Below are 22,225 nucleotides of genomic sequence, written 5' to 3'. Positions count from 1 at the left end.
AGAAACACTGGAAGAGCCTCAATGAGTTCTGATTTTGTTATGCAGATTTCTCAAAATGAGGGTTCACAGTGATATTTAAACAGTTCCAAAACCAGAATACTTGCTTGCTTGCAAATCAAGAAGCAGAAACAGGCCAAGGAAGTCTCTGGCAGTTATAAGGCAATAGCAGTATCAAATAGCTACTGACACACACCAGAGAGGAGGTACGTGCACAGTAAATCTAGTTCTGAAATGTGTAACAGCTGAAAAAGTTAAACAAATAATTTCAGACAAAAAATGGGGCTACAGAAATTAGAGATAAGAAAGACCTATGTGACCATCTATTGTCAATCCCCTGGGAACTCACTACATACCTGTTGCCTACAAAATATTCTCCAAGGCTTTATCTGATCCATTTTAAATTATTCAAGTGATGAGACTACCACCACTTCCATTTGGGAAGATTTACGATCTTCTAATAGATCTGTTTGAAATATTTCCTGATACTCCATCTTTGCTTTCATCACATTTACTCCTAGTCACTGCATAATGACCTTTCAATGACCTTCCTTCTTCTACTCTTCAGAGACTTGTGCAAGATTATTGTAGCTCTCTGGGCCCTCAGTCACTGTCTGGATCTGAATCATTTCCTCATAATTCAGTACCTCCAGCGTCTTGATCATTTTGTGTAGTATGGGGCTGTAAAAAATGCTCAAGAATCCAATTCCATATGATTACCTTTTTACTGTGGTAACATGGTTTTAATACAGTACCTAAGAACTCTCTGGAACTTGCTGGCAATAGATATCAGAGTCAAATACTGCAGCTGAATTTCTGAAAGCAATGAGTTATTGTGAACAGAATAAGCCTTGTAGTTATGCAAAGGAAGATGAGGATAATAATTAGATTTCTGCTATGAGCTCCAGTTGGTGTTTCACCTAAAGACCCCATGGAAATTTTAGGTGATGAAGAACACATAGCCTCTTAATTAACAATGCTCCTCATAGAACATGTTACCCCGTGTACCAGAAGCCTTTTCTGAAGGGGCATGTGGAGGTTGGGTGATCTTGTAGAGGGTTAGGAAAAGTATTAATTACTGATGGTGGGGAACCTGCATGTTGTCTCTATTTTTGTATTACACGCATACCTTGATTTTTGGACAGATGTCTTTTATAACTCCAAATAAATTATACTTTGTACTTCTCTGGCTCCTTTCATCAACAGATCTCAAAGAACTTTGCACACATGAATGAATGAAGCCTCATGACACCCCTCTGTGATACTGTAAAGGTTGATACCAGCTGCGGTGCTCATACTAACGGTTCTGAGATTTAAATAGAAGTCTGCTTGTGATGGCGTTTTCAGTGAGGGGAGTTTACCACCGGTACACAGTCCCTGAATTAGTTGACTTTCAAGCCAAGTTTCAAAGTATTTCTGTGGTCTGAGGCTCTTCTTGGGGGAATGAGTTAAGTGGGTGAAAGAGAAGAAAGATTTCTGAGAGATCTGTATTCTTTTTGGATGTGCATTGTCCATTGGAAGTTGTATGTAATTTATTTCAAATCCATTTCTGTACTTAATGTCTAGTTGGCAGCCGATAATAAGCGGAGTGCCCCAGGGGTCGGTACTGGGGTTGGTTTGTTCAGCATCTTCATTAATGATCTGGAGGATGGGGTGAATTGCACCCTAAGCAAGTTTGCCAATGACACTAAGCTGACTGGAGTGGTAGATATGCTGGAGGGCAGGGATAGGATTGGGCCAAAATAAATCTGATGAGGTTCAACAAGGAAAAGTGCAGAGTCCTGCACTTAGGATGGAAGAATCCCATTCACTGCTCCAGACTGGAGACTGACTTGCTAGGCAGCAGTTCTGTGGAAAAGGACCTTGGGGTAACAGTGGACAAGAAGCTGGATATGAGTTTACAGTGTGCTCTTATTGCCAAGATGGCTAACAGTATATTGGGCTGCATTAGTAAGAACATTCCCAGCAGATAGAGGGAAATGATTATTCCCCTCTATTCGGCATTGGAGAGGCCTCATTTGGAGTACTGTGTCCAGTTCTTTGGGTTGTCCCCCCCCCTCCCACCACAGAAAAGATGTGGACAAATTGGAGAGAGTCCAGTGGTGATTAGGGGACTGGGTCACATGACTCATGCAGAGAGACTAGGGGAACTTGGCTTGTTTAGTCTACAGAAGAGAAGAATGAGGGGGGATTTGATAGCAGCCTTTAACTACCTGAAAGGGGGGTTTCAGGAAGGGTGGAGCTAGGCTGTTCTCAGTGGTAGTAGGTGACTGAACTAGGAGCAATGGCCTCAAGTTGCAGTGGGGAAGACCTAATTTGGATATTAGGAAAAACTTTTTCAGTAAAAGGGTGGTGAAGCACTGGAGTGGGTTACCTAGGGAAGTGATGGAATCTCCATCCTTAGAGGTTTTCAAGGTGCAGCGTGACAAAGCCCTGGCTGGGATGAGTTAGCTGGGGTTTGTTCTGCTTTGAACAGGGGGTTAGACTAGACAACTTCCTGAGGTCACTTCCAACCCTAATCTTCTATGATTCTATGATACTCAAAGCTCAGTTGGGACACATACATTAAAAATGAGGTGTCTGGATCTGAATGCAATGTTCTAGGTGTAGTGTCACCTGAGACACCTGAAAAATGACTATCACGTCTGTGTTCTGTGACATGACACCTCGAAGTATGAAGCCCCAGACTAAAATGGTCTTTGTGCTATCATATCATGTGGCAAATTCATGTCTAACTGTTTGTCCACTCACTCATACAATAAGTGAATTTCAGCATTACTACTTTTCTGCTTTATCCTTCCTGTTAAGTACCTGGGCCATACTCTCTGTTGTGTTTGGCTTCTATCTTCATTGGAAAGTATCAATGACATCTAACAGGTCTAATACAATCAGCATGGAGGTTAGATTTTCCGTTACCCGGAGGAGATCACCTGTTAGCAAAGACCAATTGTGCATAGTGGGACAGTGTGTTCTATTTTGTTATTTTAGGGTTGCTGGTGAGCACAAGGACAACTATGACTGACTTGTTTTCTTGTCAAAAAACTCGAGTGAAATATTTGATTTTAATTGTAAAAACAAATCCAAGCCAGACCTGCCCAATGTGGCGCCCTGTCCTCCTCTAGTAGTGGCTAGATCAGATAGAGCTTGATGAACCTGCTGCAGTCTTGTCTAACAGTCAGTAGAGAATCATGCATTAAGATCAAGAAGTCTTAATCAAGATCCCTGCTGCTGATGACTTACCAAGAGGTGTCAGTGTTACACAAATGTGAAGAATTACATGGATTTTGAGACAGATAGAAAGTGTTTGTGAGGTGGAGAATGTGCTGACCTTCCCACCAATCTTTTGATTAGAGCTGTACGGGGGCCAGGAATTCTGTCCCATACAAAATTTTACATTCCCTCCCACCCCCGAAATGCAATTCCAAATCAGAACAAAAGGTTGTGAAATAGACATTTGCAAAAAATGCCATAAAAATGGGCTACTGGAGTGTTGAGGAGATAGGGAGCTCGGGGAGTCCAGCAGTCTGGGTAGTCTGCGTGACCGGGGAGCTGGATGGATGGATGGACGGATGGATGGACAGGCTGACAGGAAACAAGGCAGCCATGTGTTCCCGTGAACATTTCTATTCTGTCAAATCAACATTTTCCAACAGAGAACAATTCCACTGGAAAATGTTTGTTCAGCTCTGGTTGTGAGTCTTCATTCTTAGAGTCACAAGTTCATTTTTCTGTAGCTTTAGGAAGGGAAGCACATCTTAATTTAGCAGCACGGGTGATTCCCATATGATTTCAGCCAGAGCACTGGAGAGTGAATAATGTTTCCTTTTCTGACTTCTGCTTCTTTAACATAATTGTATCTCTTTCAGCCAGGGTTAATATATAGGGAAAGAATAACAGATTAGCTGAAGGACAAGGATGAATAAACAACTTTAGATCTGCAGTCCCAAGCACTAGTCTCCATCTGCAGAACATAAGTGTAAACATAAGTATTATTACCAAGCATTCCTGAGGCTTTGTTTGATGATATAGATGTATGATGTTGTCATCGGTATGACTAATTCAGAAAACTAACAACAAAATAAATATTTACATTTCCAGGGTCAGCTTTATCCCTGGTGTAAGTCTATGGATCCAAAGAATGAATTTGATCCATTGAGTATGTATACATCTACAGCCCGAATCACCTTTCAAATCAGTTTTGTAACTAGGGATGTTTGAAAATTTTCCATCAAAGCTGTTTATCAATAGAAAATTGGGCTTTCAACTAAATGACTTTTTTTTCTTGTGAAAAGTCTGTTTTCTGTGGAAAAAAGTGAATGTGCAAACCCCAACAAATATTTGCAATGTAAACCTGGAGTAACTTCATGGAAGTAAATGGAGCTACATAAGTGCGAAACCAATTTCAAGGAGAAGAAAATTGGGGCCATAAATCAACATTTTTTTTGTCTTTGTACAACATGGTTGCACAGATATAAATGACTACATAAGGACTGGGTCCTCCAGTCCAGTCAAACTGTATTCAGCACAACACTGAGTGGGAGGGACAAAGGTGATTTGAGTGGTTTAATGTTGAGGCAGATTCTATGCTGGCTCAGTCCTTCGCATAGATTAAAACAACCTCATAATCACTCTTCTGTCTTCTCTACCAACAGCCCCAAGGAGCCATTCTGGTGCCTGGGGATTGCCAGGGCATAGGGATGACCCAATCTTGCTTTCTCTTCCCCAATCTCAATTAGCCACACGTGGGAATGTGCATGGGACAGGAACCACTACAATGGCTCTATTTAACCACAGGATTCCTCTATGCAGAGTGCAGATCTTTCAGGAGCTTTGCACTGCAGGATGAGTGCAAAACTGCCCTAGTGTACACTGAAATTGGGAACTAAAATCTAAGAGCATCACTTATAGTTATGGTTGCACAGGCAACCTAAGATCTAGCATTTCCTAACTTCAACAGGCTTGACTTTGCAAGCTTAACATCTTTTATTTTTTTCATGCTATATTTGTATAATTAGAAAATAGAAATTGGAGTGAATTGATCACATCAGATTAATGCATCCTTCACAGCTATTCATCTTGCAAATGAAGCCTCCTGGGGCATTGTCAGGGCTGGGTTCTGAGCAGACAGCCTAGTAGCTAGAGCCAGAGTCAGCAACCAGGAATCAGAGTTGTGGGTCAATCTAGGGTCAGAGTCAGGAGTTGAGGCAAGGCAAGAGACTGGTGTCAGTGCTGGATGGTAAGGTGAGCCAGACACCAGGGATCAGAGCCAGGAAGAAAAGCCAAGGTCAGGAATCCAGGATCAGAAGTAGAATGAGGAAGTAGGGTCTGTAGCAGCAGCTAACGGGGGTCCCACCTAGCTGCACTCCCTGTATCCCTGTATCTCTGTATCTCCAATGGGCTCTCATGCCATCTCCAAAACCTCCTAGCCCCAAACATGGTCCACCCTGAGCATGTCCAAATCATATGCCGTGCACCATTTATTTCTCCATTTCTGTTCTCTTATACACTGCTGTGATGACACTAAGAAATTTGCCCTGTAAAAACAAAATCTGGTCACCATCTGCTCCCGTGGTACCCCTTTAATTAATATGCATGTCCAGGGGCACTTTCCCCTCAAGTCTATCCAGCTCATGAGTGAGCAGTTGTGTTTGTGCTTTTCTTCCAACGATGTCTCTTGGTTCTACTTCTTCAACTCTCGTGTCTCCTGGGGGCAGGGCAGAAGACCAGAAATAAACTGGCATCTCCCATAAGAATTTAACTGGCTTTTTTCTAGCGTTTCTAACTCTTTGATAACTACCACTAAATCGAGAGCTAGGAGAGGGGCTTATGTGAAGTTATGAAACATTGTTGAACGTGCAACCCATAAACAGCCTTTCAGGCACAACAGTGGAGTGACCAGACAGCGTTAATGGCTCTCTCTGACACATTCAAGAATAGATTCCACTGACAAGAATTGTTTACAATGAAGGCTTCACTGTAGATAGCACGTTCACAATAAGGGTTGACTGACCAGTGAGGACGACTCCAGAAGTCACGAGCCCCGATTGTTCCAGCACGTTGAAACAGACTATAAGACTATATGCATGACATCATCACTGGGCTTCTCTCTCTCCTCAACTCAACACCTGAAGGATCAGCTAGAAGACAAAAGGGTTTTGAAAGCAGGGAAGGGAGTCCCAGGCAGGGAAGGTTGCCCAGCCTGCATTTAAGAAACTGCTTGTATCAACGAATGAGAATGAGACATTGCTATTTCAAATATTGGTAGCGTATAGAATTTAGACTGCGATCTTATGTTTATTTCATTCGGTAACTACTTTTAATCTCTTTACATTTGACACTTATAATCACTTAAAACCTATTTTCCTGTAGTTAACAAACGTATTTGTTATCTCAACTAGTGTGGTCTCGAATTGCAGTGTCTAGAAATCTTAGCTCAGTAACAAAAGCTGTTTCTTGTCTTCCCCACAATGAGGGGGGAGCGGACTTAATAATATAATTTTGGGGACAGACTGCTTTTAGCGCAGTTCTTACAAATTGTGGGAGGGGGATAATTGGCTGCTGCCTCTCTATTCTTGGTTCGTCATGAGTGGCTTGGCAAGACACTCATATAACTCAGCTGGGTGTGTCTCTGCCTGTAGATGGCTATGTAAATGTGGCTTGCTGACAGCATCACAGAGTGAGAGGCAACCCAGGTTAACATTCATGCAATCGAGCTGGGTGTGGGGCTCTGCTGTGTTGTGGGACTAGGTGAAAACAGTGCCTGGAGGGGTTTGCTGCTTGTCACTAGCAAGGCATTGTAAGGGACAACCCAGGCTAGAGAGTGAAGTGGGCACGGTGCTCCCACAGTTTTTCCATCACACCTTTCCATCTTCTATGTTTCAGGTTCTCTACATGCAGCATATCTCTACATCGTTCCCTGTTGTTTTTCTCTCTGGTTTTGTAATATGTGTGGGTCAATGACTCAGGCTGTGCTTCCTTCTCTGAGCAGCCATCAGCAAAGGTCAGGCATTGAGAATAGATTCTGGTGGGGCTCCGTGAGAAACAGGAAAGTGTGCGGGTTGACAATATTGTTGCATAATGAAGTGGTGGAAAGGAGCTGAAGGAGGAAGGCTCAAGGATGAATAGAACGGACTGGCTGGTGGGTGCCAGGAGACAATAAAGTACAGTTTTGTTGATCCCTAAAATTAACCTGTATTTTCTTTGTCACAATTTGAAAGGCTAGAGACAGAGGTGGTATCCATACAGCAGCATCTCAGGATGTGTCTTTCTCTGGTGATCTGCACCCCTCCATCTATCAGAGTAGCCCCGTCAAGCAGTCCCCACTGGATTAGCCATTTTCTCACAAATGCAGAATTTGTATGACCCACACTCTGCAGCGTTAACACTTGCACCTTGAATCGACACACAGATCGAGTAAAGACTGGAACTGGCTTCTGGGATATGAAACCTGGAAGAGAAAGTCAAAGTTTGCAGCCAGTTTCATGTGGTATAAATCACTAATCAACCTTATGTCAGCCCAATCAGTGCCACCCCTTTGCACCTGAAGTAGAAGTGCACTAAGGTAAGTCAGCTATCAAGTACAGTCTGTCTGTACCTGGTGGGTGTGTGAATGATGGATGACTAGGAGGTTGGGTAAGTGAGTGAGTGAACCCATAAATTAAGGATCATTTCTTCTTGCTTCATACTTAGAAACTGAACTGTTTCTAGCTGTGCAGAGACTTACAGGTCAGTGGAGAAAGCTGTGCCATCCTCCCATAACCAGGACCCATCAACTCCTTTACGGGATAAGGCAATCCAGAAAGAATAGGAACTATAAGACTGTGCTGATCTTAATATGAAATCCTGTATGGAAACATAAGCAAAGCTCTGAATCACATCCTTTCCACAGCTGGTCATAACTGGAAAGCTCTGAGTTAGGCACAGAGAGAAAGGGAACTCGTTGGTTTCAGGTGTCTTTAATGGAGGCTTGTTTCGCAAGCAAATCTGCTTTGGGTTTTCCAGTCCCAGCAGTGAGTTCTATTTCACAGGCCAGGAAAGGGGAGGTGCCCTCAATAATATTGACTCAGCACCTCCCAGGATCACATCCTAGGCCTGGAAGAATTATTTCCCTCAAACTCTGCATACAGAAGGGAACTGAAAGATTTTAGCCCCGGAGATGAGCCGTGTCTGGTCGTGTTTGTTAGGCTGGCCAAAGATAAGAGTAATCAAATTGCATGCTTGAGGGCTTAAATTGATCACCAATTGGAGTTTCGGAGGAACTTTCCCCACATTGAACATCTTTGCCTTCCCAGTGAGGTGCAACAAACCTTTCTTGGTTTCCTTTGAAGCATCACGTATGACATGCTGCTTCATCTGGTATCAGAGGGGTCAGGAAATGAGATGGGCTGCATGTTTTGATTTGGTAGGTCAGGAGGCAGGATGACAAGCTGGACTGACTAATTTTCTAATTCAGTAAGGCAAGAGATGGCAAGCCAGCCAAGTGTAGAAGGACCAATATGTTCCAATATGGCTGGATATTGGATATTAAATAGAACTGCTAAATGATCTACTGAAGTTTGGTATGAGTTGGGATAAGGAAGTACATGGAACAGCTAGGTCTTATCTAGTAGGGCAAGTCCTATGGCCTGGATCCTTTGACGGGTGTATATAAACATAATCCACTGAAGTCAGTGGAGTTACACTGATTTGCACCAGAAGAAGGATCTGGCCCTTTGTTCCTATATATGAGTCTGAGCACCATCTCCTGGGTTTCTCCTCCAATCAACTGAAAATTAGAAATTAAAAATACCCCTAAAGTAAGAGAAAAATGAATCTTTACCAGCTCTTTCTTACTCTCTATCTTAAGGAATCTGGAAGCCAGAGAAGAGCAAAGAGCTTTGCTTTCCTGCCAAGTTTTCCATTTGGTAGAAAAGAAGTAACAGTTCTCTCCATGCTGTAGCCAGTTCTCGGAGCAAGGGCTGCATCTATGTCCTTGAAAATAAAATACCATATCACCTGGCTTATCAATAGCAGCATCTAGATAATGTGATTAGATCTACCAGGGCTAACATGTCTGTTTTCACAAATACTGAAATGCACACAAGCAATGAGGACCTCAGTTTATGTCTCATCTGAGTCAGTACATCCAGCAGCACAATGACCCTGTGACAGAGTGCAAAAGCACTGCCTCTTTGGAAAATGCTGATTTGTCAAAAGCAAAACTTTTCACAGGAAAGGGTTGGTTTGGACAAGTCTGAGGATTCAAAAATCTTTTGAAAAAAGTTTTGAAATTGTCAAAATGGCCCTTTTCAACCTTTTCTAAATTAAGACTCTCATTTTTTGTTTACAAATGTTAGTAATTTCTATTTTAAAAGGTTAACAACAATTTTAAAAGGTTGATATCAAAACAAATGTTTTGATGTGACCTGATCCAACTTTTTTTTCAGTTTACTGGCTCATTACCATTTTCTAGATTTCAACTTTTCCATCCCTTTTAGGGATGAAAAAGTTTTTTTCAAAAACTCTTGTGAGATGGAAAAAAAACATTTCCTGCCCAGCTCTACTAACAAGTACTCCCCAGAAAATTTTACCTTTGGAACTTGCCAGTTGCTGCACAGTCTCTGAAAGGTTTAGGTTCTGCGCTTGGAGAAACTCCACCTGCTGGGTGAGTTTTGCCAGAAATTCCCTTTTCTGGGTAAGGTTTCCATGCCATTCACTCACTAGATGGGACACCTGCGTGACTTCAATTCACAATACAACTAGAATGAAATTGTTCCATTTAATATTAAAGTATATTATATATTTGCATATGTCTATGTGTTGAACAAACTGCACAGTTCCGTCGTATTGGAAGCCACATTGCAAAGACCTTCACAGACAGAATGGAAGCATGGAAAAATTAAACGTTCACAGCCCAGTTCCCTGAAAGCCTGTTCAAAGACTAAAACTGAGGCAGAGAGAGTTTGAGTGATTGGACGAAGCTCGCACAGCAAGGAATATTTTCCAGCTCTCCTAATCCCCAAACTGTGCCTGAACCACAGGACAGCATTTCCTCTCTTTAATTTATTTCAAAACATTTTCATGGTTCACACTGAGTTCTTAGCTCAGCTTCCCTGCTGATACTTACACTTGACACTCAGGACCCCGGCTGTTACTAGCAAACCCAAGCAGAAGATCCCAAGAATCACTGCTGCAAGTCGCCAATGAGGGGATGCAGTGGGAGATTCTGAGATAAAGAAAAGGAAGGGAATAGACAAAAATATGGGTCCTCTCACCTCTATATCACCAGTTTATACATAGCCCCACATCAGCAGCGACTGAAAGCCATTCCCATCTGATGAATGTGCAGCTATTTGAAATGAATTGATGGGTTCAGTCCAGGTCATAGTAATACATTACAAAATCTGCCATAATAGTTGTGCTACTGATTGGCCTCCTCTTTAGCAGATAGATGCCAAGGACTGCATGGACCATGGAGACAGAAGTACCCAGTGGCACTTACATGTATGGTTAGATTCAAATTATTGAGATGGACAGAATAGGATGTAATTGACTCTAACGTATGGACACATGGAAATGTACACATGCAAGAACACTGCCCTCTTTCTACCCACTCTCCCATATGGATTTATAACCAAAGACATATGTATGTGTCTAAAACATGGCCAGGATTTTCAGATGTGGTTAGTGATTTTGGGTGCCTTCATTTTGGAGTGCCCAACTTGAGATACTTTGAAGAGGCCTAATTTTCAGAAAATACCCTCTGACACACTCCCCTCTGAAAATCAGGGCCCGTTAAAGGTGTCTCAGATTGGCCACCCCCCAAAAATGGACATTCAAAGTCATTTTTGAAAATCTTTGCCATATAAACACAGACACGTCCATTCAAACAGTGCACTTATAGATGCACAGATGCACATAGAGTACACAAACATAGACATACATGGAAATCTATAGGTACATGCAAGCAATATGGAGACATAGATCCATATGCAAACACAGATAGGCAATGCATGCATACACACACAGTAATAAGTTGAGCTCCCATTTACTTCTCTGATTTCTTTTTACAAAAGATGAAGAGTCTCCGCTGGAATATCTATGCCATGCTGAAGGCACCCTGTGGGATCTAAACAATCTAATATCTGGATTAACCATCCCCCATTCCCAACTCTAAGGCGAAGCACTCTATAGCACAGATTCTGACTTTTCCCTCTGTCTAAGATCCAGGGATCCTTCTGAGGGCTGGTAATGGGGTAGCCACCAGATTGGCTAATGACAGAGAATTTCCTCCAGGAAAGTGTTCCTCAGTCTTGTAAATGAATAAATTAAGATCCAGTTGGATGTTTGTTAAAGTAATTCTTTGTTCCTCTAGCAAATTTAATCATGAAGGGTTCCAAAGCACTTTAAAAACTGTATATACCCTACAGAACAGGGATCAACCACACACACAGCTCTGTTGTGAAGCTACACAGCATTATTTGCAGACTCTGAAGTTAAAGACTGAAGGGTCTTTTTCCAACCATCTGTTCCATCCCTGCGGGGAAAATCCAGAATTGTTCCCTACAGAATATTCTTAAGTGTTTTGTTCAATTTAGTTTTAAATAACCAAATAACAATCCATCATTTCCCTTGCGAAGACTATTTCTCTGACCTCTAGGAATTGATGCCTAATATCTAGCCCGAAAATGTCCTTTTTTATTTAACTTCACCCCATTACCCCTAATTAGTCCTGTTTACCCCTGTATAACGAGTTCCTCTGCATTCTTGGTGTATAAACTCTTCAAATACTTGTAGATATCAGTCATATTCACTCATTACTAATTGGTTAGCTAAGAGATATGTACTGAGGACCAAATTTCTACACCCCATGCCATCCAAATGGCTTCAGCCCCACTGATTTCAGTGGGATCACTTGTGTGTATACCAAGGGATAATATGAGTCTTAGCTCCTCTATTTTATGAAAATCAGCCCCTCCGGCTTCTTAGCAGTTTAGTTCCTCTTCTCTTTAGTCCCTTTAATTTGTCAACAGATTTCTGATCCCAAAGCAGAACGCAGTTTTCTAGGTGAAATCCAATCAGTGTCATGCGCAGAGGGACAGCACTGAACACTGTATTCTAAGTAAGCAAGCTCACCATATAAGGGTCCACCCCACCTCTGTTACCTTTTGCTTTGGCTTCATGAGGCTCCTGGTTCCTGGGCTGCTCCGGTGTCATGAACTTCAGATCTGCATAGGTCACTTCAGCCATTTTTTTGCAAGTATCTGAGAGGAATCCAAGTGATTGCTCAGCACGCAGAGGGAGAGACAAGCAGAGGAACAGTTCCCGACGTGGTAATTCAAATGGTCAGAATCATTAGGAAGGAGAGAGTGATTCATTTACACATCAGATGGGGACTATGGCTCATGCCAAAGGATTTTATAAAACACAAATTCTGGGGCATTTGAGGAGTTTGTTTTACATACTGTGGGAGCTTTTAAAATAGATTCATAGGCTGAGATTTATTTCTTCATCTGCCTGTGCAGAAATACAGTGGGAATGGGATAGGGAGTCTTGCATTTCTTTGGTAGGCTCTGGCCACGAGGCTTCAGGCTCCGTCCCTCAGACCCGGGGTAAACGCTCCCTCCAGCCTTCGCTCCCTCCTCTGGCCCCGGGCCTCTGTCACATGGCATCGGGCTCTGTCCTCTGGGTTCCAGCCATGGAGCTTCGGGCTCCGGGCCCAGCCATGCGGCGGTGGGTGCCAATCCCGGGCTCCCCACCCGTCATCCCTGGACCCTTCTGCCTCCTCCATTCCTGGGTTCTGGCTGCATGGGGACGGGCTCTGTCCCTGGGACCCGGATGTGGGGCTCCAGGTTCTGGCCCCCGCTGCATCCTCCGACCTCATGCATCAGCGTCACAGCAGCAGGCTCCAGTCTTCAGCCACAGGGCTTTGGACTCTGGCCCTGGGCTCGCCAACCTCTCCCCTCCTCCTCCATCCCCATTGGCTGCTGCTGCCTCCTCCCACTCCTCACCCACCCGCCTATCACCCCTGGTCCCTGCTGCCTCCTTACCCACCTCCCCATCCAGGGCTTCATTTGTCCCCAGCTTGCCAGGGCTGATCAAATCTGCTGGGAAAAGAGATATTTGTATGTTTCTTAATATCGCTTTTCACTGCCTCCCAGCTAGCTAGCAAGTCTGCTGGTGTGAAAAATGACATTAACACACATATAAATATCACTTTTCACAGCAGCAGAATTACAAGCTAGCTGGTCTAAAAAAAAGAAAAAGCAACCAAAAAAGCAAAAGAAACAACAACAAAAGACAAGAGCGTGCAAAGCACCTTATTTTTGTATCTATTCCATTTAGAGCCAGTAAATAATAGAGACAACTGTACATTAGTTTTATGATTGAGTTTCCAAAAAAAGAAACCCTCTACATAAATAAATTAGAATGATTTGGACATGTATGTGTGCATATTTATTTGTTTTCCCTAAAGTTAACTAAGTTTTTTAGGAAAAAGTGTCAGAGTGGCCACCAGCAAGAGTTCTGAGGCTCTGAGGCCACCCAAAAATTTGTTGTGAGAAGCCCTGGGCCAGAATGCTAGCTGCAGTTTCAGCATCTCTGTAAATAGTTCTCTTAATAGAGATGCCCGTTTTGTTTTACAAGCAAGGAATCCTTTTGTGTTATTACACAACATGTGGTACATGAAACAGTGGGTATATCCTTTCTGCGACTGCAGGGAAAAACAAATGGCTCCTATGAACCCCAAACTCTTTCCCATCGTCTGTGTTCCTAAATTCACCAGGGAAATATCTGATGTGACTAAAGAAGCTGGCCATAGCACAAGACTCCTTGGAAGGATAACAAAGCATGACTTCCAAGAGCTGCACAACTGAATTTAATCAAATCTGGAAGGAGATGGACACCCAGCTGAGACTGCATTAGCCCAGGAGTGAGCGAGTGTATGTGTGTGTGTTTAAAGGGGAGTTGTCTGTCTGTTCACCTGCCAAATATGCTGTCAATGGAGCCCCAGTAGGAGGATGAATGAATCTCGCGGCTGAACATGTAATGGGCCCTTGAAATCTATGACGACAGGAGAACGCATCAACAAGACAAGGGTGTTTGTGAGCAATATTGTAAAGGGTACCATCACTTGCTTTAAACTTCTAAAAAGGGGGCAAATCTGATGGTGAAAACTCACTTCACCGTAAAGCAAATCAAAGGAAAATAAAATTACGGGGCAGTTGAATGTAAATTATTCTGTCGCAGTGTAACAGACTAATGGGGCCATGGTTAAATTACTGTGCCCGGTTATACCATGGTATTACCAGAGGCCACAGAAATTAAAGAAGTGGACCCAACATGGCTGAGCTTGAATGAATGAGCGTGTGTTCTTGGAAGGCCACGATTTCAGGTTACAATGTTGCTCTTTCATTCAAGAAATAGTTGTCACTTCACGTGATATTTTGCAAATCTGGTCATTCCAAAATTAAAATTTTCTTCTGACTAATACTAACATTTCACGAAGTGTCTGAAAGACAATCTATTGTCAATAGCTGTTTAATTCAAACTAAAATAGCCCCAGGAAAACTGACAATTTGGACTTTAATGATGATTAAATATGATGGACCAGAGCCTCAGCTGGTGTAAATCAGCATACCTCCATTGACTTTCAGTGCAGCAATGTTGATTTACATCAGCTGAATACCTGGCGTCTGGAAAGGACAGTTTTGAGAAATGGTCAACCATCTAAGGTCACTGTGAATCAGCTGTAAATGCAATGACCTAGACTATTTTTAGATCTGCTTCTAGGTTTCTAGGTTGTTAAATGCGGCTGAGTTGTTAAGTTGCAGTAAGTTTGAGTCCACACTTATAATTTGCACTTGTTTTCTTTCGTTATTGTGTATCAAACCACTTCATCTCTAAGTGTTGTACACAGCGAAGGCTGTTCAGTGAAGTTTCATTTGAAACTTCCATAATATTCAGGCATCTTTAAAGAAAGGAAAGAACAGGAATCTGGGGCATCTTCAGATGGGCATTAAGCCTCTAGTATGTGTTTGCATGTTTCTCCTTTGCACACCAGTATTCAGAATGTAGGCCCGGCTCACAAATTAGTTCAGACAGAAGGGTGAGGTGGAGATTGTCAGACAGACAGATCGAAAAACAGTTATCTGAAGAGCCTAGAAGCCCAGAACTCTTTTGGGGGTTGCTCATAGTGGATGGTTCTTAACCCCACTTTGGGAGGAATGTGTATGTTATGTTTATGAATCCATTGGTTCTGCTCTTTGCTTCTAATAGCCATGACCAGGGCTAATGATTCACCAGACTAATCTGGATGCGACGTGATTGCAACATGAAGTAACAAATTCCCCTAATCTCTGCACTGCTCACTTCCTCAGAAACATACCCTATGCCAGTCCTGAGTGGTTGCAGGGCAGGAATAATAACACATTACTGAGGAGTAATTTTTTTATTTTCAACTGTTGGAAACAGTGAGAGAGAGCAAGAGAGAGAGATGCTAATTATATACATGGAAACACTTCTTGGATACCCGTGAGCAGGACTTTAATGGAACTCCAAAGTGGTTATACAAGAGGGAAAACAGCAGGTCATTTAAAGAAGCCTATTAAGTTAAATAGCTGGAGGGAGAATAGTAATGTATGTGGGAGGAGAAGCATTCTCTACTATGGTAAAGGAGTTGTGGGGCACGGGCAGAGCTGTATGGGCAGCCCAGGACTGGAATAGCAGGGGGACTGCAGAGCAGGACTGAGGGGCAGGAGCGGAGCTGTGTAAGGAACTCAGGACTTGACTAGTGGAGGTTTCTGCAGGTCAGGACTGTGTGCATCGGCAGAGCTGGAGAAGATGGGAATCAGGATTGGAATAGCAGAGAGTTCTGCATATCGGGACTGAGGTGATCACCAGAGCATAGGGGGAAAGGCACCAATGGAGTAGAAAGGAGAATTGCAGATCAGGACTGAGGTGTGTATGGAGCACTTTTTAGTTATTCTATCCTCCCCGCTACTGCCCCCCCCACCAATTCTCCCCATCCTGCTCCAGCAGGAATGTCCTCGGTGCTCTCCATTCTTAACCCTGGACTTCTGCTTAGACTCAACGGGCCAGAACGGTAAAGGTATAACGATGCTAGTAATGGTGGGAGGGTATTGGGGAAGGGAGGCGGGAGAGGAATCACATCAGGAGTAAAGCTGAAGGTCAACAAATGACCTTCACACGGCACCACTCTCCCTGGGTGAGGAGGCGGGGAGAGAAGGAATTGGGATGAATGAGGTCAGAGTAGCTTTCCCCCCATAGAAGAGAGTTCTCCATTCTCAGTTCTCTCCGGGGTGCATTTTTCTCATTGACCCCGTGAGCTAGATCAGTTGGAAATAGCACAGCTAAGTGACGGGCATCTGCAGCTCTTTTCCTGAAGTGACTGGATGGTGTGTGAGCTCCCTTTCGAAGGGGGAGAAAGAGAGTAACGGAGACGTGGGCAGAGACATATAGACAGACAGACAAAGAGAGAAGAAGGCAGACCAGAAAAGCAGAGTGTGCGTGAGAGGGAAAGACAAACCCAGAAGAGTGCAGAAAGCAATAGAGTAAGAAGAGAGGAGAGACACACCCTTTAAAGGGAATTTCCCTGATCCTCACTCCAGTGTGAGGACTGATGAGGTTGAACTGAAATTAGGAAGGAGGAACTTGTCCTGGGTTACATGAGACAGCAGACTCAGCGTTATTTCTTCATGGGGATCTGTAGCCCGTTCGTGACCCTCTCTGCTCTGGCATGTTTCTCTTGGGTGAGTCACAGCACGGGTTCCACTTTGGCAGAGTTTGGCCTCCACTGGAGCATTGTATTACATCAGAAAGTTAATGGGGATTTGGGCCACACATAGATTTGAAGTAAGAGTTTCCCTGGTATTTAAAAATATGGGGGAAATAAAGAAAGGGCCACATGGGGCAGAGGAGAATTCAAAGCTGTAACTAGGATGATAGGATGTAGAGCAAGTGGGGATAAGTGCAGCAAGAGAATGAGAAGGAAATAAAATCTACAGTGAGGAATGATAGAAAATAAGATAACTTCAGATCCATTTGGGGCAGTGTGGAATTCAGACATGTAATGGGCATAGTAAATAATAGGATATTGATGGGTCTATATTTTTAGATATAGAGAGGAATTCAGATCTGTAACATAGGATGTAGAAAGCAGGTTGTTCATGGAAAGAAACAGAGGGGAAATTAGATCTATAATGGAGGCAGAGGGAGGTAAAATATAAATTACTTGATCCCACGAGGGTGAGGAGAATTCAGATTTATGACAGTGTGGGTGAGAGGGACAAAAGAGGGTGGGTAACTGAATCCCTGGGGTGGGAGATTAGGATTGGTATTGGGGTATATGAGATGTTGAACGCAGGATATCAAGGAGGTTGAATGAAGACACTTCACCCTGATTTCTTTTGCTCTCCTTGTAGTTTCCCCAAGTGAGTTGTGAGGAGGAATGTGTGAACGCTGAACAGTGAGTATACACGTCCTGCATTCTTTTCAGAAGAGGTTGAGCAGGGAGTGACACACATGGGAAGAATCTCATCTGATGGCCTTGTCTCTCACCAGTGGAGTTTGCTTTAGTTAACAGTGTTGGTAAACCTGGAGCAAGCATTTTCTGGGGCCAGACAGTTTGTTTGTTATAGCTGAGTTACTAATTCTTAACATATAATTTATTTGATGTATTTGCCTTGTCTTTGTGCTTGCAAATTGTCTGCCTTTTATTTTTTCAGAAAACTTGTTGTTTGAAAACTTTTTGCCAAGAAATTTGTGGGGTTAATTGTTCTGTCACTGGTTTGCAAGCAGTTCATTGTAGGGATTCAGTATTCAGAAGTTGAACTGTATTGGTTAGTTTTGTTAGGAAACGTAGGACAAGTGGTATTGTTTCCGTTCCCTAAATGGAAGAGTGTAACATATACTAGGTTTCCAGAGCAAATACTCACCATTATGAATTTTAATTGGCTTTCCATGAATAGATTGTAAAGTTTGCTGCGGACAGGAAGACTATTTGTAGGAATATCAACAGAAAGTGAATGCAAAAGAAGTGTGAAAGCAGCCACAGAATATTTGATTTTTTTATTTAGAGAAATGTCTTGCAACAAGTTTTTGCAAGCTGTTTGGTCAGCTCTACTGATTATAAGTAAAGAAAAGTACAGTGCACCCGGTGCCAGAAAGAGGGTGACAAATTGGGAGAGAAATTCAAAGAAAAACAACACAAATAATTGGGCTGGAAGGGCTGAAGAAAAAATAAGGGAGATATAGACATTGTCACTCTCTACAAGTACCTGAAGGATGTAAACAGAATAACATAGTTAGGAGGTGTGTGTGTGTGTGTGTGTGTGTGTGAGAGAGGGAGGGAGGGAGGGAGAGAACTTGGAGCAAATGGGATGAAGCTGAACAAAAAAGAGAAAATTTCAGGCAGGCCATTGAGAAAAATTTCCTAATAATGAGATTTATTAGAATGAAGAATAGTCTTCTCAGTGAGAAGTGGTGGAAGCTCCATTATGTGAGTCATTTAAACTTGGAGTGGAGACCAGTCTCCAATCTTCCATCAACTGGAGTGAAGATGGGAGTTGGCATGGTAGACAAGATCGGATCAAAAAGGGAATTTCTTTATCTCAAATTTCTGTGATGTTATGTTGTTAACGCTTTCTTGCACCTTCTTTGCCTCAGTTGCTCAAGTACTGAATGGGTCCGCCTCTGGTACATCTGGTAAGTTACACTTACGTTCTTATGCAAACATCATTTGTATTTGTCACTTAAGTTAGCCAGCAATTCTTAGAACTCAGTCTGATCCTTTAAGTGATAAAAATCGAAGCACTTCTCCCTTCTCCTCAGTCCCTCAACTCCCTCTAGTGTTCCAAAGGATGTATTGCATTTTCCCATTCCTGCTGGAGGCCATTAGCATTAGATACCACATTATCTTCGACAATCATGAACACATTTCTTTCGTTCTTCTCAGTCATGCATTTTTATTAAATGCATTAGTTTTGTTATGAGAAGTGTAAGATGTGCAACACTCATGATTTGACAGCACAGATATGCAGTTGAGTGGTTAGTAATGTTTTGATAAAGGACTGTCTCTTTACATGTCAGTAAATTGAGCATGATCCCTTCTTAGAATCTATTCCGTGCGTGTATACGAAAAGATATGGCGATAACTCTGCTTCCTCTTGCGCTACAGGCTGGTGGTGGCGATTGGTGGGCTGCTGCTTCTGTGTGGCCTGGTTTCAGCCTGTGTGAGGTGCTGCTGCCGGCAGGCCAGAGAGGAGTCAGGTTCCCGCCCCTATGAGGTCACAGTCATCGCCTTTGACCATGACAACACGCTCCAGAGCACGATCACGTGTGAGTGTGACCATGCAGAAGCCAAGATAGTTGTAGAGAAGGCTGAGAATCCACCAACATATTCCAGAATCCAGAAACTGGGGGTCTGAAAAATTCAGACCTCTCTGGCCCGTGAATTTCAAGGGCCAGAACTTCAGCTGGTGTAAAACAGAAAGCTCCATTGACATAAATAGTGCTAACTGGATTTACACCAGCTAAGGAGCTGTCCTCTGAAGTATAGAACCCATAACATCCTTAAAAGTGCCAAATTCTAGAGCCCTAAAAGGGATCAGGGATCAGGTCTGCATGTGGGTCATGTCACTTGCTGGAGTAGCAGAGGGAGGGTCCCAACAGCTAGTGTATGAGCCAGGTTGCTTGATGCTAGGGCATGGGGGCATCTGTGAGTTGGGACTGGGGAACTGATTGGGATATATCAGGAAGATCCAGGTAGGTGGGAAGTAGGGAATGAGGGTGGGACATTTCTTGTGCTGAAATGTGGACAGGTCCAGCAGCTAAAAGAAGCATTTGTGGAAGGTGAAGTTAGAAGATGCGGCTGATGAGAAGGTGGCTGTGGAGCAGGAAGGTGAATGGCACTGAAAGCGTGTAGGTGGGAAAAGCATCGCACAACAAGTATGTTTGTGCTCTCTGTCTGGCTCGTGTCTGGAATTTGATGGTCCCAGGGTTAAATTAACCTTTCCCGTCTCACCCCTTTCAGCTCTGCAGTCTGTGTTTGGTCCTGCTGCCAGGAGGATACTGGCTCTGGCGCACTCCCACAATACCGTGCTAGGCGCACCACCCCCTTGCAGATCGGAGACCCCTCCAGTCTATGAGGAGGCCCTACGCATGAACAGGTTCACGGTAGTCCAGACAGGGCAGAGAGTCCCAGACCTGGCCCCAGTGCTAGAGGAAAAGCAACAGGTGTCAGCTGTGAAAGATGATTCACAACAAGATCTCTCCTGATGTGAATGCACCCTAGTTCTTCTTCTTCTTTTTTTTTTTTTTTTAAACTTGGACAATAATGCAGAGTGCTAATATTCAAGGGGAGGACCCAAAATCTGGTCTAGGTGGGCTCAGGAATATAGTTCAGGTTATTTTCCTCTTTAATCTAATGTCATAAACAAGGAAAGAGAGTAACTCGATTTCCTAATACTTTATTGTCCATAATATTTTCATGGATCTCTCCTGATACCACCCTGGGGTTTCTTATTGTTAGTTAGTTATTGTTATTCATTATTACTATTTATTACTTTTATTACACACATCAGCAAAATGCCCATCACTGTAGTATCTAGCACTATAGTTAGTGCCTGCATCAGGGCAGCTGGTTCATTCTGTTGACGCCCTCTGGTAGCAGGTGCTGGTGCCCTGCAGGAAGATGCTGACCGATTCGGGCTGACTCATTGTGGCAGGTGTGACTCAATCACTCCAACCTGGCTGTAAGGGAAGTGGAATTGGTTATTTTGTTAGAGGGAGACAGGCATAGGACACAGAGATCTGATGGAGGAACAGCCAAGATTAGGAAAAGAGCTTGAGGTGGAATTTGTATTCTGTTATTATTAATTGCCTTGTTAATAAAGACATACCCCAAGAAAAGGGTAAGTTTAACCTTACACAGTTTGTTTATATTTTGGAGCAGGGTAGGAACACCATCAGCTTCTATACAGGACATAAATTACGGTGATATCTAGCCCCATAAATAGTATGCTATGCTAATATAACACTAAAGATACATGCAGTACTTTATTGATCATATGGAAAAACAAAAGGCCCAGTCCGGAAGAGCTTACATTTGAACTAAAAAATGTGATATGTGGGATAACAAATCAGATTGCTGGTGAAATAAAGATCAATTAATGTTTATCTGTATTTTTATTTTATTATTACTACACTTTGAAGGCTTAGATTTTTATCAGTAAATGTCAATAAACATCAATTTCAACTTACACACACAAATAGACTAAAAAATATTTCCACCGATAGTAATCAAAATCTACAGATGACCAAAGTAAGAAAAATGCTGCATGAGAATTGATTTGATTCAAGGATATTTTCTTTGTGTGCTTTGAAGCGAAGTTGAGAATTTGTGTTTTAATGGTTATAAAACTTTAACTATTTTCTCAATGTTTATTGTCATAAAAAAATTGTCTGACCTACCTCCATTGTCTACACCCCCATAACTTTCTTCAACTGTGAAAATTTAAATTGATAAAAAATGCCTAAAATTAAACATCAATATTATATGCTGAAATTATAAAAAATAAAAATTGCATTGTGCCAAGCCTAATTACTATTATTAGAGGCGATCAAACTATTCAAGATGAATAATATTTATCACAAATGTAGGCCATTTTTCAGGTAACAAATCATTTGCGAACCTTTCCTGATTTACATTAATACATTAATTATTCAGGTATATTCTTGAAATAGTTTGGAAGAATGGTTTTCAATCAATGGACAGTCTCCAAACTGTTCCTCAGAATAGTTACTCTTTCTGGTGTGTTATTGAGCATCTAAATTACATAGTATTGGTTTTGCTCACTAACTGGATGGCTAAAAAATGTTAAACATAATGGCAAATAATAGTGATGAATTAATGACACATTTATAGTGTGAATATTCAGAGAAATAAATATTCACCTGTCTAGCTATATAAATATAGCCCCTGTAAACTTGATTTCTAAGCATCTCACACTTTTTAATGTATTTATCATCAGAACATCTCTGTGAGGCAGTGCTATTATCCCCATTTTACAGATGGGGAGCTGAGTCACAGAGAGACCAAGTAACCTGGTCAAGGTCACACAGGAAATTGGAGCTAGAGCAGGGAACTGAACCAGCCTTTCAACATACCAGGTGAAATACTTTCCAGATCCATGAACATTTTTCATGAATTGCCCATTGCCCAACTGTTTGC

The 22,225-nt window shown here is 42.5% G+C and overlaps 2 protein-coding genes across 2 annotated transcripts; one reads left to right on the top strand and one right to left on the bottom strand.

Moving 5' to 3' along the window:
* Positions 1-6,340: 6,340 nt before the first annotated feature.
* OLR1 (oxidized low density lipoprotein receptor 1) lies at positions 6,341-12,796 on the bottom strand. The gene is made up of 6 exons (XM_067554674.1): positions 12,141-12,796; positions 10,103-10,201; positions 9,567-9,716; positions 8,816-8,967; positions 7,721-7,839; positions 6,341-7,444 (listed from the first exon to the last, which is right to left on the bottom strand). The coding sequence occupies exons 1-6, from the start codon at positions 12,223-12,225 to the stop codon at positions 7,306-7,308; spliced, it is 744 nt and encodes a 247-aa protein (XP_067410775.1). The 5' UTR covers positions 12,226-12,796; the 3' UTR covers positions 6,341-7,305.
* A 3,165-nt stretch (positions 12,797-15,961) lies between these two features.
* TMEM52B (transmembrane protein 52B) lies at positions 15,962-21,590 on the top strand. The gene is made up of 5 exons (XM_067554675.1): positions 15,962-16,745; positions 17,418-17,461; positions 18,661-18,699; positions 19,172-19,332; positions 20,027-21,590. Exons 1-5 carry the CDS (start codon positions 16,662-16,664, stop codon positions 20,269-20,271), a joined length of 573 nt encoding a protein of 190 aa, XP_067410776.1. The 5' UTR covers positions 15,962-16,661; the 3' UTR covers positions 20,272-21,590.
* The last annotated feature ends 635 nt before the right edge of the window (positions 21,591-22,225 follow it).

Source organism: Emydura macquarii, unplaced genomic scaffold (genome assembly GCF_026122565.2).
Source record: "Emydura macquarii macquarii isolate MOO-44397 ecotype Brisbane River unplaced genomic scaffold, CSIRO-AGI_Emac_v2 contig_1498, whole genome shotgun sequence".
In the NCBI taxonomy this organism is placed as follows: Eukaryota; Metazoa; Chordata; order Testudines; family Chelidae; genus Emydura; species Emydura macquarii.
This window is presented reverse-complemented; position numbering and strand designations above follow the sequence as displayed.